The 17,121-nt window shown below is 45.2% G+C and overlaps 1 protein-coding gene across 1 annotated transcript in view; it reads left to right on the top strand.

Moving 5' to 3' along the window:
* Window positions 1-17,121, top strand: part of DENND1A (DENN/MADD domain containing 1A) — a 567,888-nt gene that overhangs the window by 375,269 nt on the left and 175,498 nt on the right. Inside the window, exon 13 of the mRNA XM_012664446.1 lies at window positions 12,708-12,833. Coding sequence (XP_012519900.1) covers window positions 12,708-12,833 — 126 coding nt within the window. The remainder of the gene's footprint in view (window positions 1-12,707; window positions 12,834-17,121) is intronic.

The raw sequence follows: 17,121 nt of genomic DNA on the forward strand, positions 1-17,121 counted from the left end.
ATTTCCTGAGCACCTGCTACGTGCCAGGCCTTATATTGGGTATACTAAGTACAGAGGTGATCAAGACATGGTATTTATTCTCAGTGAGGTCCTAGGCTGGTTAAGAGCTAATGAAAGCTGGACTGCAAGTCTTGCCCCTCTTCTCCATCTCCAATCCCAGTCCATCCTCAGGCTATAAAGAAGGCAGATTCCAGACACAAATACCACTTCCCATTCTCAAAACTCTTTAGCAGCTCTCATTTTTCTCCAGGTGAAATTCAAGCTCCAGAATGTGGCCCTTTGTAATCCGCTCTCCACCCACCTCTCCTGCCTCATCTCTTGCCGCGCTCCCACCCACCTATACTTCCTACCAGCAGCTTTGCTTCCATCCGTAGGAGTCCCTGGACATTTCTGGTTCAGAGTGTCCCAAATGGGAAGATCTACTAGCCAGTTCAGGAATGGAGATTCTTTTTATCCATTATTCATTCAGCCAAGGTTTTCTGGGTGGGTGCTCAGTGTTTTGGGCCATAGGGACACGGAGACATGTAATAAATAGTCACCATTCCTGGAAAGGAGACCTGAGCACACTGAGAGGTGAGACTGGATGCGGAGGTTGGAGGTATGAACAAAAGCATTATGTGTTTGGGCAAGGATCAATGGTGTAGTATAGCTGAACAAAAGATGAGACCAAAGTAGTTGACAGGAGGGACTAGATAGGGAACGGTCATAAAAACAAGTTTGGACTTCGAATTTTGGGCGGTGGAGAATCAACTGAAATGTTTAAGCCAGGGAATGATGTGATAAAACTCATACTACAATGAGTCCCAGACTAAGGGTCGAGTGTTACGTCCCACCTCTTGTTGCTTCTCTGGTTCCTAGAATCCGGCCAAAGCTTCCTCCCACCCCACATCTACTGACATTGGACTTGGGGTCAGGGGACGGTTTGCCAAAGAGAATTCTTAGCAATATCACCTCTGACCAGAATCTAGTCATTCATCCCTCATGCTGTTAAGGAATTGTCCATCCGTCTGCTCCACGTTGGGCCACTCAGTGTCCACTTCATGACTTGTAAATTTCATGCAGGATGGAAAGGAGCATCATGATCCAGTGAGCCTTGCCCTGAACGTGTGTGTATGATTTGTCAACAATCGAGGACTTTATGGGAGTTTATGGGACTTCATTAAAGATGCTGGAGCAGGAGCTCTGTGGGACATCAGAAGAGACCTCAGCAATAAACCGCAATTCCAAGCTTTGGAATGCAGTAAATGTTTAAGAGACTTCCTTCCTTTCATTACTGAATTTTACTTTACTTTTATACCAGTAAAGAGTTGTGTTTTATTGGTTGAAATTTCTTGATTCCGTTTTCCCCAGGTCTGTTTAAAAGCTACATTTTATCTTTGAGGATGTTTGGCTCGTGGTGGAGGAAGTGCTGCCAGCGAATTCAATTAACTGGCAGAGCTCACAGATATTGTACACGGATTTCTTTTTTTCTTCTTTTTCACAACTGCTACATAAACACAGCTGGGTTTAATATTTGTCGTAACAAAGATTTAACTTGAATCATTTTACTCTGGGTAATTAACGCTTGGAATCTTGGCTACTTTTTTGTTCGTTTGTAATCCTCTGCGTTTCTTTACTCTAGCTATCTAGATAATGAAGTGTGCTCCTCTAGGTCTTTGCCCTGCCTTAAAACTGCTTAATATTTGGCCGTTCCCACTAGAGAGCAGATGCTTTTCTTTGCAAGAATTGAATTTCTGTCAGCTCTTTTATGCATCATGTGTTTGGAACTGTAAGTGGATCAAGTTGTTCATCACAGCGGGGACACTGTGAAACACATCTATTATACACACTTCCCACCCCCCTTCCTGTTTTTTTTCTCCCCTGAGGAGGTGGAGATGCCCTGATCCCCTCGGGAGGTATCTCACTCTGTGTGGATGTATCCATGTGATCCTCCATGGATCCGGCCTGGCCGCGTCCCTAAGCATGGAAATCTATATCCATCCTGCCTAGGATTGTTGCTGAGACAAATCCTGCTTTTATCTTTGTAAACACCAAGCACTTCATTAACTCCCAAACACACACCGAGTTTGGGTCACTAAATAAATCCACTAGGCTCTGCATAATGAGTGACATTTCAGTAATTGATGCCCTAGAAAATGTTAACTGTGAACCCATGATTCTTTTTGATGCTAAAATAAAGGCTTGGGTAGTTTTGGCTTTGGAGTTGGCCTAGTGTGGAAGAACAGTCACCATCTATTAGGCTCCTACTGTGTGCTAGGCACTGTGCTAGGGGCTTTGAGAATCTTGACGTTTAATCTACATAACAATCCTGCAAAAAAAGGAGGGGAAGGTACTTTATCCGCTTTTTATAGAGGCTTTTAAGAGGCTAAGTAACTTGCCTAGAGGCATCCAGATAACAGCCAGCAGCAAGGTAGAATTTGAACTCCGGTCCTTCTGAGCCCAGGCTAAATCAATGTACTGGGGGGCTTTAGAGCCTCATGCTTGGCATTCACTGACTTTTCATTTATCGGTTGATTGGTCAAGGCATTGATTTATTTCGTGTTTGTTGCATGCCGACATTGCTCCATTTGAGTGTCCCATTCCACATCAAGTGTCAAGACCAGTTGGCATTTGTAAACACCTTTGTATCTAACCTAAATCTGCACTCCTGGTGGTGGTTGGAATAGTTTGTCTAGTTTTGCTTTTTCCATCAGAGCTCAGGGCAAATACAATCCTATTTCCCAAGCAATCCACCATTTTCTTACGGTTTTATTTTGTGAATTTCATCCCCGGTTCAGCTCTGAACTGATGGTTAAAATTTCCAAATCTATGTGTTTAGTTTGTCAACACGGCTTTGAAAAGCAGGCTTCTTGCTGATGTTCCTGCTGTGATGCGCTCATCTTTTGGGCCTCAGATAGTGGTTCTGAGGGCAAAAGTATTTTGGTGCATTTTTAATAGATGTCATTCAATTTGCTGGAGTCATTGTGGGATATTCACATGTCTGACTGAGATACTGCTGATTGGTAGAATTAATGATAGTTAAATGTAAAGGTGGCTTTTGCTCATGGAGAAAGTCATTAGTCTCTCAATAAACATTTCTAGTTATGATTAACTTTAGTGTTCTTCCAAATACTTTTCCCTTAGAAAAGGCATTAGTGTTCTGGTCCATTAGAAATAGAACAACTCCTTTATTTTTGGTTTGCAGTCCATTTTGTTGTTGAAAGATGTTGGTAGTTTTTAAAGAATTGGTAGAGGCTATGTTATAAAAAACACGTATAACTTTCCTTTTGCAAATGCATCTCTGTTTTTTCAAAGGTATCTTACATTTTAATTTTGTGTGTTGTGTTTGCAAGAGAATGCTTCTTGGTTTATTCATGTTGACAACTGAAAAGCCTTAGACCTAATTAAAAGAATTTCCACGAGCACCTTTACTGAACCATTTCATTACGCGGCACTGCACAGATTGCATTGTGAAACATGGTGATAGTTTAAATCTGACCTTTAAACCTGAACTGCCAGAAGTATGGGGAGAAAACCCTTCTTTGAAAATACTCCCCAGATATGTGTCTGTGTGTGTGTGTATATATTATATATATGTGCATGCGTACACATATTTGGTTAGAAATAATCTTTTTATTGAATGAGCACCTAATAATATAAATACACATTTACTTTGAGCTCAAATCTCATAGTCTCCTATAGCTTGGGTGGGATTTTCTAGCTACATTAATTGTGTGTGCATGCGGTGTGTTAAAGCTAAATTGTTGTATAGGGAAAACAAAGACAATTTCCCTTACTCTGGGCAAAAAAAAAAAATTATTTGGAGGAAGGTGAGATTTACAAATAGATTTAAAAAAAATGACAAGCCTTTGCTATTGTGTGTTTCGGTTTCAAATGCTGAGGGGCTCAGATTAAGCCCCTTGGGGGGGTCGCTGGAGTGCACTTGTGTGTGCGGGACACCTCCTGAGCTTTACTTGGCAGATAGTGGAAATGGGCCTTTTTTGGGTTTGTTTTAAAATTGCACTTTTTTACTCTAAGAATGTCATTTTAAGGATTTGATAGTTTGTTCATGGGCTGCTCAACAGAGCCATTATAGCACATGCTGAAGTAGCCATTCACATAATGAAAATTGAGCCTTTTGTCTGACAAAAAGCTGCTTAGAATCGTAACTCTTGCCTCTAACTTTCTGACTTACACACGGGCCACGAGTTGTCAGGCGAGACGGAGGGAGCAGAGATCCGGGCTCGCAGGGTCAGAGCCAGCCCCAGCTTGGAGCTCTGCATAACTAGCACAGCCCTCACTCCCCCACGGAGAACCAGGATCTTTGAGGGGAAAATGGGATGCAGAAGAAGCAATTAAAGACAACCGAGGTCAAGGAACAACCGTGTTCTCAAGAAAGAAACAGAAAAACAAGGAATGAGAGGAAGCAATAATGGAGATATATTAAATTGGGGAAAAAATAAACCAGTATTGTGGACAAATCTAATTTGCTGGTCTAAGAATCCCTGGCAGCAGTGAGAATTAATGGAATAGCACAGACTTAGGAGTAAGATAGACTTGGGCTTGACTTTGGCTTCTGCCCCTTGCTGTACGATCTGTGTGATGCGGAACTGGGTATCACTTTCCTCGTCTGTATAGCGGGGATAACGGTGCCTGCCTAGCCCAGTTGTTCTGAAATTTTAATACACTGCCGGGTATGAAAACACTTGCCATGGCATTTGGTAACTAGCGGGGTGCTTGATAAATACTAGTTTTTGTTCCTTGCTCCTGATGAATTTCTCGTTCTCCCAGAAACTATTACAGGGAAAGAAAACAGGATGGGATCACCTTTACATACCAAGACGTTTTGCTTCAAATTTGAAGCCAAGAACTAATGAAACACAGGTAGATACACTTACATAACAGCAATGAAAATTGTCATTTTTCATTGCCAATGTGAAGGTCGCAGGGAGAGCCAATAATTATGCACCCCTGAGGATAAGAAAACAAATCACTAGCCCCTTCTCCCCTCTCCAGACCCAGACATTCCCTAGGGGATTTTAGAACAAAGCCTTGATGTCTAGTTTATTCAGGAAAGGAGGAATCAACTTGCCCTAGTCCCGAAAGGAGGAAGGAAAATGTGACTCAATTGCCCCTCTGCAGCTGCTGCTGGGTGCCTGATTTGTTTAAAAAACAACTTTGTTTTAAACTACAATTGCAACACCCATAAGTTAATGCAGCTCCCAGGAGAGAGAAGCGGGACCCCCTGCACAGACTGACCTGAAACTTTAGAAGAACAGTGTTGAGCTGTGCCAGCACTGAGGGAGGACATGTCTTCCTAGGCCAGTCGTTCTAACAGAAGAGACGGCCGTTAACCGGATTGTTGAAGATTGTTGTCTCTAAAGGAAAGACATAGAGTGTACAATAGGGGAACCTTGGTCTAGTGCGGAGGGTCCAACTGAGGAGTCATATTTGAGCTGAGACCTGAGGGATGAGTAGTAGTCCATGTAGGGCCCTGTGTTGTCCAATATGGTATCCACTATTCACATGTTGCTATTTTTTAAATTTAAATTGATTGAAATTAAATAGGATAAAACTTTCGGTTCCTCAGTCACACTAGCCACATTTCCAGTGCTCAGTAGTAGCTAGCACATTGAACAGCATTGATCAGAAGATAGATTATTTCCATCATTGCAGAAAGTTCTGACAGTGCTGAATTCTAGGCAAGGGGCGATGGTAGGTGAGTGAACTCCACACAGGAAATAGCTTGTCCAAAGGTCCTGGGGTATGAGGGAGGCCAGTGGGACTGGAGCCCAAAGGGGATGGCTGAAGCCATGGAGAGGGTGCAGAAGCCTCACATCTGGAAGAATCTGTAGCCGAATCCCATGGGGCCTTGCAGGCCAGGCTAGGACTTCAGTCGTCTTCCTCAGAGCAATGAGGAGGCAGCTAAAAGATCTTCAGGTGTCAGCACAATGGAAAGAGCTGGATAGGATTGTCTTAGAGGTAGACTACTACTAGTATGCCATCCTTAACTCTCCGCCCCACCCCCAGACCCTACAAGTCGCCAAGGGATAGAGAAGTAAAACTATACTTGTTGAGTCCTGATCTATATTACAAGAGTTATCTTCAGTCTGCTGGAGAGAAAAATAAGTAAACTGCTGATCTACAAAGGGCTAAATAATAGGATGATATATACAATGTGAGAGTCCCTTTTGAAGTAGTAATAGGCTAATTTGTGGCTGATTTGGGAGCTCAGCTGGACAAGGGAGCTAGGCCCTTGTTCATCTGCTGCTCTGTCCCCAGCACAGGGCCTGACAGAGGGCATCACAGAAAGTGGAAGCCTTTTTTTTTAAAAATAGGAAAATTTTCTTAGAGAATTCGATAAAGAATATCCCAGGCTTAGGAATGAGTTTCGAGGCCTCTGAAATCAAGCAGAAGACAAAGTTGGGAATAGAGTTTGAGCCAAGTCCCACAGAAGGCCTTAAATATCGCGCTAAGGAATCTGGACTGTATTGTATTAACAACAGGGAGCCGCTAAAAATTTTAGAGGAAGGGAGTGACAAGATTCAACTTCTTGTTTTAGGAAGATAATTCAATTCAAAGGATGAGTCAGACCAGGAAGAAAATAGAAGAGACACCAGGTCAAAGACGGTTGCGATAGTCCAGATAAAAGATGAAATCTGAACTAGCAACAAACCAAAAAGCTAGGGACTCTGCTACATCCATTATCTATTTTATATCCATTATATTTTAAGCCTCACAATGTATATATGTTGCAGATACCTCATTTTACAGCAAAGGAACTGAATCTCAGAAAGGTTAAAAAAGTAGGGAAGCCAGGTCTCTAATCTTAGACCCAGGGTGTGTGATTCAAACTGTGCTCTCCTGCCTGAGGAGTGCGGTGGCGATAGAGGCGCAGGGGAAGCCCAGAGACCCGAGAGGTAGAGCAGACAGTGACCAGTTAAAGGAGGCACAGGGTGCAGGGTGGGATGAAGGTGGCGTAGCGGTGACACTGCATTTGTCATTGGATGTGTTGAGTTTGCAGTGTTATAGGAGAACTGGTCTACTTGTTCCCTTTAACTCACTCGGCATGCAGAGGTTCATTTTCCTTGCAATTGTGATTGTGTCTTAGCAATGGCATTCTGCAGAAGGGGGATGAATGAGTATCAATTTCTCCCCCAGTCCTTTCCAGCGGAGACCACTTTCTTTTAATGATCCATCACTAAAGAATGTGATCCTAGACTTTCCTCCAAGCAGAGAGACTCAGCCACTGGAAATGCCTTTCATGGTGTCAAAACACTCGCTCGCTTATTCTTGCCTTCAGCAGAAAGTCCTGAAGGACTGCACTGGGCCGAGCGCTGTGCTGGCTGCTGGCCCTTCTGGGAACTCACAGTGCATCAGGAAAGCAGGTAGACGCTGCAGCTCACCGTAGATCCACCTACACAGGCCCAGGGGGCCCTGACTTAGTGGTCAGGCGAAGCTTCACAGATGGGGGACATCTGGATTCCCTCTTTCCCTTAACCCAAGGGTTTGGGTAATTTGACTATTAAAGAAAAATACCTCATTTTAATTCTTTATTATAAAAGTAACATATGCTTTTTTATAAAGAATGACCAGAACAATCAAGTGTATAAAATAGAAAGTGAAAGCATCCTTGCATGGTTAAAGTTTGATATGCAGCATTTTAGATTTTTACTACATATATGTGTTTATATAGAATTTTTAAGTGATTCATCCTGTACACGCTACTCTACAACTTGCATTTTTCCTCCATGTGACAGTATTTTTGGACATTTTTTCATGTCAGTTCATAGAGTACTCCCATGCTCTTTTTCGCAGCTATGCAGTATTTCCCTGTAAGGATATGGTATAATTTCAATAGGCCCCTCTTGATGGAGACTCGGACAGTCTTTTAAAGGGTAAATAGATGTTCACAAGCAGGACAGGGAAGGACAAGAGAGAACTCTGAGTGAAGACACGGGAATGGGCTGGATAGTAGTGTATGTTTCTGGACAGCAGTTCAGCATGGGTCAAGTACGACGTCGAGTGGGGGACGCGAGGCCTGTTGAGGACGTCGAGTGGGGGACGGAAGTGAGGCCTGTTGAGGACGTCGAGTGGGGGACAGAAGAGAGGCCTGTTGAGGACGTAGAGTGGGGGACGGAAGCGAGGCCTGTTGAGGACGTCGAGTGGGGGACAGAAGCGAGGCCTGTTGAGGAAGGCTTGCGCAGACTCCCCTGGGGAGTCTGGGTGTTTTTCTGAAGGTGATGGTGGTGAGGGGCGGGGGCATAGAAAGATTCTAATGGAGGATCGAAGTGGTCAGATTCGTATTTTTCCAAGATTACTAGGACAGATGTGGGTGGGTGGCATTGAGGAGAAACTGAAGGCAGAGAGCCCACTTAGGCTGCTCCTCCACCAGCCTGGGCCAGAGAAGATGGGTGGAGAGGAACGTCGGAGGACCAGGGTCATGGGCACCGAGAGGAGAGGGCGGAGTCGGACACATCTGAGTTGGTGTTGAAAGATGTGGGAAAGGGTTGAGGGAAGGGAAGGAGAGGTATGGAATCTGACATCTTGCCCAGGAGACTGGCTGGACCACGCTGCAATAAGCCAGAGAGTGCACAGAGGGCAACTTCAGGGAGAAGCTGAGGAACTCAGTTTTGTACTGTCTTCCTCTACTTTCTGTCTTCCTCCTGTGCCACTTGATTGAAGGAGGACGCTATCCTTACCGGCACTTCCAACACATCGAGATCACCCCTGATGGACCTCGATGTTAATGATTTGCCCAGCGGCCCTATGAGTCCTCAGGGCGAGTTCATCTGTAGCTGTATGGCTGTGGGTTATTTCAACCTGAAATTTTCTTCCCTCACTTTCGTCTAAAGGACAAATGCTATCACCAGCGATCAGATGCACCTGTACTTGCATTTTCAAAGTTTGAAGAGCTGGTAGGTCAAGACAAAAGCTTTTCCACGTTGCGCACGAGGGGAGGTTTTCGGGAGTCCTGGCCTAAGTGGTGACAGGGGCCGGAGGAGCCCAGGACCACTTGGCTGGTGTCGGACCTGCTGGGGCAGGCAGGAAGGAACGCACTCACTGCTCAGTCACAATCAGCGACTCCTTCTTTGTGTAAAATGGTAATGAGGCCATTAGGAGAGGCTCACCTGAAGTGCAGCGTTGTGAATCCAAGGTAATTAAACACCTCCGGAATGAAAGAGAAAGGCCAGGGAAGGTTAAGTGAGGAATAATCTTCGGCACAGGTGGCCCGACGCCTTTGAGGAGGCAAAAGAAGAGCGACGGTGGCTTGCACCATTTCAAAGGAAATGTCACTCTCATCCCTGGGAGGGGCAGAATTTTATTATTTGGGGGGCAAGAAATGGGTAATATTTTTAACGTTTTAATACAGCATGTTTCTTTTTTGTATTTCTATTTCAAGTAGAAAGTCCACGACAGTCTGCCCGGGTGCTGAGTGGCCTACGTTGCTCCTCGCGGGCTCTTACCACAGTGGCACTGGGGCTTATGTGTCCCAGAAAAGCAGAGGTCACAGTAAACCAGTTATGTACACCCAGGTGTTGAGATAGACTCCAAACTGCTTCCAGAGGAAAATTGTTTTCCGTGGCCCACCTTGGAGCAGGGCTGGGGTAGCCACCCCCAGGGCGTGTTCCGATCGCCCCCTTCAGGGTGCTGTCCAGGCACATGGCACACCCCTAGTGGCAGCACCGGATTCTTTCCCTATGTGCAGTGAACATTTGTTAACGGCTTGCAGTGTGCTGAGCACGGTGCCCGGTGGCTTCCTGTGCCCTGTCAGCTTATCTGCATTGTGTAAGGTCTGGCCACAGAGGACTTCTGCTCTTCAGGGTCTCACTGCAAAATCTCTGTTGTCTTCACAAAAAGCTTGCACACGAATCTTCACAACAGCATTCTTCGTAACAGCCAAAAAGTAGAAATAGCATAAATGGCCACCAGCTGATGAACAGATAAATAAAATGTGGTCTATCCATACAAGGGGATATTATTCAGCCATGAAAAGGAATGAAGTACTGACACGTGCCACAACGTGGGTGATCCTTGTTCATAATGAGCCTTGTGCAAAGCGAAACAATCCAGTCACAAAAGACCACATATCGTCAATTCCTTTTATGTGGAATGTCCAGAGTAGACAAGTCCCTGGGGCCAAAAGGTAGACTAGTGGTTGCCGGGGTTGCTGAGGGCTGGAGTGAGAGTAGAACTGGTGGGGATTTCTGGGGTGATAAAAATGTTCTGGAGTTAGGTAGTAGCGATGGCTCTACCACCTTGTGACTACGTGAAAAACCACTGAACGCTATACTTTAATTGAATGATTTTTATCATATATGATATAGAACTCAATAAGCTATTAAAAATTTCCTTATCAGAAGCTTGGCAACAAGACGTAATGTCCATGGATCATTTCTAAAGTGGACGTAGTCCATCCTAGATCAGTGAGTCTTTGTATTTTTAGGTTCACAGGCACCTTCAGGAATCTGAGGAGAGCTATGAACCCTATGCCTGGAAAAATAATCATCACTCATTCATACTCATTCATACTACGAATCTGTGCGTGATTCATGGGCCCCCTCCCAGACAGAGTCTGCTCTGTTGCCTGGGCTGGAGTGCAATGGTGTAGTCACAGCTCACTGCAACCTCAAACTCTTGGGCTCAAGGAAATCCGCCTGGCTCAGCCTCCTAAGTAGCTGGGACTACAGGCGTGCACCACCATGCCTGGCTAATTTTTTATAGAGACGAGATCTTGCTATGTTGCCAAGGCTGGTCTCGAACTCCTGGCCTCAATTGATCCTCCCACATTGGCCTCCCAAAGTGCTGGGATTACAGGCATGAGCCACCCTGCCGGGCCCTAAGTTTTATTCTTCAATAGTGTCAGACTGTTGGATAGTCCTTTATCCAAACCCCTTGCAGAATTTCTTGCCCTGAAATGCGCTCTTGATACGTCACCTGCGTGCTTAAAAACACTCATTAGCTTTCTTTTTCTCTCAAGATGAAGGAAAAAATCCCTGCTGGCCCCTGCCTTTCTCTCCCTCCTCATTTTAAACCATATTCCCCCTCATTCTTTCCACTGAAGCTGCAGTTCTTTCTGTTCTCTGAACACCTCCTTCCTACAGGGCCTTTGCATGTCACCTCCCATACTTAACACACTATTCCCTCCCCTCTTTGCCTACTTAACTACTTTAACTCATCCTTTGGATCTCAGTTCAAGCCTGCCTGCTCTCCTCCAGGAGGCCTTCCTTGACCTCCTTGGCAAGCTCTATTACAGGCTTGTCACGATAGTGAAGTCCCATGTATTTTTCTCACTAGAATGTCACCTGAATGAGGGCAAGGCCTGTGTCTTGTTTCACTGACCATTGTATCCTCAACACCTAACATAGTCCTGGGCATGGTAGGCAATCATAACTATTTGTAGAGTGAATGAATGATTCGAGGTCACTACGTTGTACAATTTCAGGGACAACTTTCACATGGAACGCAGCGTGAATGGTGTGCTCTGACGTTTGTGCAATACGGCATCCTGAGATGAATGACGGGCATATTAGAAAGTCTGGGAAGCTTGATGTTGAGGGCGACAGCTACCATATTACAGTCTTTCTTACGTTGACTGATGGGAAAAGGCTCTTTGAAGTCTCGCTTTCAGGAAAATCTTTTTTTTTTTTTTTTTTTTTGAGACAGAGTCTCACTGTGTTGCCCCGGCTAGAGTGCCGTGGCGTCATCCTAGCTCACAGCAACCTCAAACTCCTGGGCTCAAGCAATCCTTCTGCCTCAGCCTCCCGAATAGCTGGGACTACAGGCATGCGCCACCATGCCCGGCTAATTTTTTCTATATATATTTTTAGCTGTCCAATTAATTTCTTTCTATTTTTGGTTGAGACGGGGTCTCGCTTTTGCTCAGGGTGGTTTCGAACTCCTGAGTTCAAACAATCCGCCCGCCTCGGCCTCCCAGAAAGCTAGGATTACAGGCGTGAGCCACCGCGCCCGGCCTTCAGGAAAATCTTTATTCATTTGAGCAACTGGTTTGTTTTTAACACATGGACCCAGAATTTTCATGTTTGCCTCTTTTCTTTGGCTACTAATTTTGAACCCCTTCCTAGCCACCATGTAAGAGCTTGTAGCCTACATTTATATACTAAATCTATTATCAGCCACTGCTTTCTTCTCCATTGCCATCGCTTTCTTATCTATTTTGTTTTAACCTGTTCAGTATATATCTATAAGCCACTATTCTTTTAGAGTATAGTGAGGTATACAAGTAAGCCTTTTATTTTTAGTACTTGCAAGTAGTTTCTAGAGGGAATGGAACTAAAAGTTTTTGTGTAATTTGGGCTCAGATCAGAAGACTTTGAGTCAAATTCCAACTTGGCCACTTCTTGGGTTTGTTCCTAGGTGTGTAACCTAACCTCTCTGAGACTATTTTATCCTTGTAAGATGGGAACACTGATCCCTTCCTTACAGGATTGTTGAAGGAATTATTTGTGAAAGTGCTGAACCTGGCATGTAGTAAGTGGTTAAATAACAGTTTTTGTTTTTATTAGACATGTTCTAATAAGAGGAACATTCATTTCAATTTCAAAAACATGCCCTAATACTGAACACATTTTTGTTCTCCCAGCAGGTGAGGTATCAAATCAGTCCCCGGTCCCTTGGATTTTCTTGGGTTCCATGTGTACTGGGCTTGTCAGCCATCTTCCTTTGACCCTGTCCTCAGTATGCGTTTCTTTTTTGTCCGTCACCAGATTTCTTCACTGAAGAACAGGCTGAAGAAGGTCTCCACGACCACTGGTGATGGTGTGGCCAGAGCGTTCCTCAAGGCCCAGGCGGCTTTCTTTGGGAGCTACCGAAACGCTCTGAAAATCGAGCCGGTGAGTAGCCTCTTGGCCTGTTACAGAGTTTGTGTTTGGTCAGGGCCCAGACTCATACCTCAGGGGCCACAGGAAATCCTGTGACTCTTCTGGTTTTTGAATTCACCAAGGAGAGGTTGTATGTCTTTGTGGTGGAGGGTCATGGGTGGGTGTTCTCTCCTTGCGTTACATCTTAGCACAAGGAAGCCATGCTGTCCTGTGAGACACTGGCTGCTTGGTGACTGCTGAAACCCTCCCCCAACCCCACCCTGGATAGTGACCATGTCAGATACATGCCAGGCCCTTCACACTCACCTGCCGTCGCCGAGGACTTACGGTCACCCGTGGAGTGGCGATGATCACCTCCGCTTTACAAAGGCGGAAACCGAGACTCAGAGAGGAGGAATGACTGGCCGTGGGAGGAGCCAGATGGGCCCAAAGCCCTGCTTTCTCCCGTGCCTTGCTGCCCCTGTCCCTCAACAGGATCTCTGCTCGCACTTGAGAAAGCAGAGCATCCTGGGAATTCACGGCTTGGTGTGCATGACTACAAGGCACATGAGGACTGGGCCTCCCCCATGGCCCTGCCACCTCTTAGAGCCTCGGTTTGCTCATCTATGTCCCCTTCCTGCCTTATGAGGTGATTGGTTATCGTGAGGATGTGAAGACATCAGGTCTTCCCTGAAACCACAGACAGTCCCAGTTCTCCCAGCTCCCGTGAGAAGCTTTGTTTGATATTTCTCTACTTGGCCTACCCTTGGCTCCTGGCCAAGGAGAGTGGAGAATTTGGCCTAGGGACCTGGTCACCCTGTATAGGAGAGAACTTTTGAGGCAGTCTTTCTGACGGGCCTCTTCTTTCAGGAGCACGGGGCTCCCTTCATCTTGAGCACGAGAGTGACTCAGCCACACCCAGCCTAGTCAGAGTGGGACGCAAGGAACCAGAATGGGTTGCACTGCCTGCAGGCCAGGGCTGTTCATTTGTGTTCATTTCTGTAATCCATAGCATCTAATTTAGATGAAATGACAAAAGATGAGGAGATGTGAGGCAATGCATTTTATGTAGAAAATCTGAGAGTAAGCTGCGATAATACTCCTTATGAGCCACAGTTAATATACTGGTAAGTCTTTTTTTACTGCCCTGACTTCGTGGTGTGTCTAAATGAAACACAGAGTAATAGCAAACACCTTGTTTTCCCTTCACCCAGGGCCTGTCTGTGAAGTGGCCAGGACGGTGGGTGTTCAGGGAGGAGCATGCTACCACCGCCCTCCTCATTTTCCATCCAGCACTTAGGCCTGACCTAGGCTGCCTGAGCTCCGGGCAATGTCACAGTCACATGGTCACATAATACAAGGGATACGCTCTGTTTTTGCTTTCCGAGAAGTATTTCCCTTAGTTTCTCTAAAGCACAATAGCTCAAAGCAATATCCTGTGCCCTGCTCATCTCAAAGTGAGGTGGTTCCAATTGTTTGTGATGATCTCAGGTTCAGCATTGTTTTGAGAGCCGGCATAGTTCAAGGAAACTCTTGTTGTCTTCCCCTCTCTAACATGGGAATGCACAATTGGCCCAGTCCTTGGGCTGCTGGGAACTGACAGAGTTGAAGTATTTCACTCTCATAGTCATCTCCTTGTCAGTAGGTATGCAGCTAGAATCCAGAGGCTGGTGAATCTTGGTACACAGTGCTGGTTACATGATCTGGGCACAAGTTGCTCCACAAGAGGAGTTTATGGCTGTACTTGCACTTGGCTCTGAAAGGCACTGGCTTTAAAGACAGAACCCTGGAGTTTAAAGCCAGCTCTGTACTTCTTAGCTGCATAAAACCTGAGCAACCCACTTAATCTGTTTAAACTTTAGTTTCTTCACCTGCAAAATGAGGATAAGTATACCTTACTTTTCTATATCTCCAGGTTGTTGTAAGAATCAAATGAGCCATAACACATCTCATGAGAAAGGTGAGACTTGAACTGGGACTGATGAGTAAGGTTTGGAAAAAGACAGACAGAAGCATCCCTGCCTGCGGTGGGTGTGGAGTTAACCGAGGAAGGGAAGGCTTGGAGGCAGGACCCTTCGTGGCCGAGGAGTGGGCCATGTTGTCTGGAGAGATGGGTTGGGGGTGGAGGGTGCAGGAGAGGTTGGAGCCAAATTTGGCAGAGCCATGAACACTAGGCTAAGAGTGTGAACTTTACCCTGTTGGGAGTATAGTTTTTGAGCAGAGCCGTGACATGTCTGAGGTCAGGTTTGAGAAGTAATATAGTGACAGCCTGAAAGAGAGGCTGGAGGCAGAGACCAGTTAGAGGCATCTTATGGGAACCAGAAGAAGGCCATCAGGAAAAGCTACCATGAAGGAGGAAATGACTAGACTCTCAATAATAGGTCAGATGTGGAGACGAGGGGCAAGAAATGTCAAAATGTCTCCAAACGATTTGGAGCTTGGGAGAGGAGGATGACGAAAGGGAAAGCTTAATGACGAGTTGTTGACAGTAGCAGCATTTATAATGGTAAAAAAAGCTAGAACAGACCAGGAGTCCATAACAGGTAACTGGTGAGGTGAAGTACATCCCCGTGACAGAATATTACCTAGTCATTAAAAGTATCGTTTTGAAGATAAGGTGATGGGTTTGGTTGTAGACGTGGCGCTTTTCCTTGAACACAAGCTGCCATTCAGTCGCAAGATGCACGATTAGTTCATGTGCTGTTAAGAACGGGAGGAGAGCCGCCAATTATAATTGAAGGATGCCACCAATTACAAGACACATCCAGATTTCGGAGATGTTACAATGGGAACATCTTGGAATTTTCATCTTAGAATCAACAAACCACGCCAAGTCTGTCAGGCGTTCGGCCTCATTCATCTGGACGAGAATGGCCTTCCTCTGTAAAGCCAGGAGGGAAACCAGAGGCCCTGAAGTTTGCCGACCAAGCATTGAGACAAATAAAGGTCACCACCCTGTTACCTAGATGGTTTCTAAACCATAGATTTAATTCTGGCAAGTTCTCCTCATCTGAGAGAATGATAACATTTCCCATATAAGATTGTTTGGGGGATTAATTTACAATAATGACTTTGAAGCATGTGTGAGCCCTAGAAGAGGGGAGGGGACGGTGGCTGCAGGGCTGGGGAGAATGGTGCCCGGGGTGAGCCTGCCTGGTGGCAAGCAGCACGGTGCTGGGGGATACGGAGGTCCCCCTCGGCCACTGTCTTTTAGTTGTTCCTCTGGTTATAAAAATAGCACTGGCCTTGGTAAAAAAAATGTTTAAAGTAACAGAGGACTAGAAAAGACAAAACACCCATAATCCCATTATCTGGAGTGCGATACCAGTGTTAGCCTGTTTCCATCTAGGTTCTAGGATTTTTGGGTTGTTTTTGTGTCATTCCATTTTAGAGTTTTGGCGTTTTTACTTTCTTTTAGGCAGCTGAGATATTCCTGGCAAAGCAATCCAGTATCCCAGTTATTGATTTGTTTTGGCCTTTAGTATGTGTAAGCATTTTTCACATTACATAAAAACTCTCCTTCGCATCGTTTATAATGGCCTCACATATCCCACCAGGGGCCCCAGTAGTTTTCAGCCCTGGCTGTGGAGCAGAATCGCCTGTGGGGCTTTTAAAAGGCAAATAAGTGGCCCCATTCACAGGTTGTTATCATTTTTCTTCTTTATTTTTTTATTTTTTTTATTTCAGGGTATTATGAGGGTACAAACATTATGGCTACATTTTATGTCTTTGCCTCACCCTAGTGAGGGTTAGAGGCATGCCCTTCCCCTCTACAATGCTCCCCGTGTCCTTTAGTTGTAGGTTTGCCCCCCATCCTCCTAATCCCTGGAGAGTATTACTGCCATGTGAGCACCCTAGTGTTGATCAGTTAGTACCAATTTGATGGCGAGTATAAGTGGAGCCCATTCTTCCGATCTTATGATACCTCACTTCGGATAATGGGCTCAAGTTCAATCCAGGAAAATATAAGAGGTGCTAGATCACTGTCATTTCTTATGATTAATATTCCATTGTATACATATACCAAATTTTAATAATCCACTTATGAATTGATGGGCACTTGGGTGTTTCCACGTCCTTGCAATAGTGAATTGTGCTGCCATAAACATTCGGGTGCAGATGACTCTATTATAGCATATCTTTTGCTCTTTTGGGTAGATGCCTAATAGTGCTATTGCTGGATCGAATGGTATTTCTGTTTCTAGCTCTTTGAGGTATCTCCAAATTCTTTTCCACAGAGGTTGCACTAATTTACAGTCCCACCAGCAGTGTAAGAGTGTTCCTGTCTCTCCACATCCTCGCCAGCATTTGTTGTTTTGGG

The sequence above is a fragment of the Propithecus coquereli genome, unplaced genomic scaffold (assembly GCF_000956105.1).
Source record: "Propithecus coquereli isolate 6110/MARCELLA unplaced genomic scaffold, Pcoq_1.0 Scaffold89, whole genome shotgun sequence".
NCBI classification, from domain to species: Eukaryota; Metazoa; Chordata; class Mammalia; order Primates; family Indriidae; genus Propithecus; species Propithecus coquereli.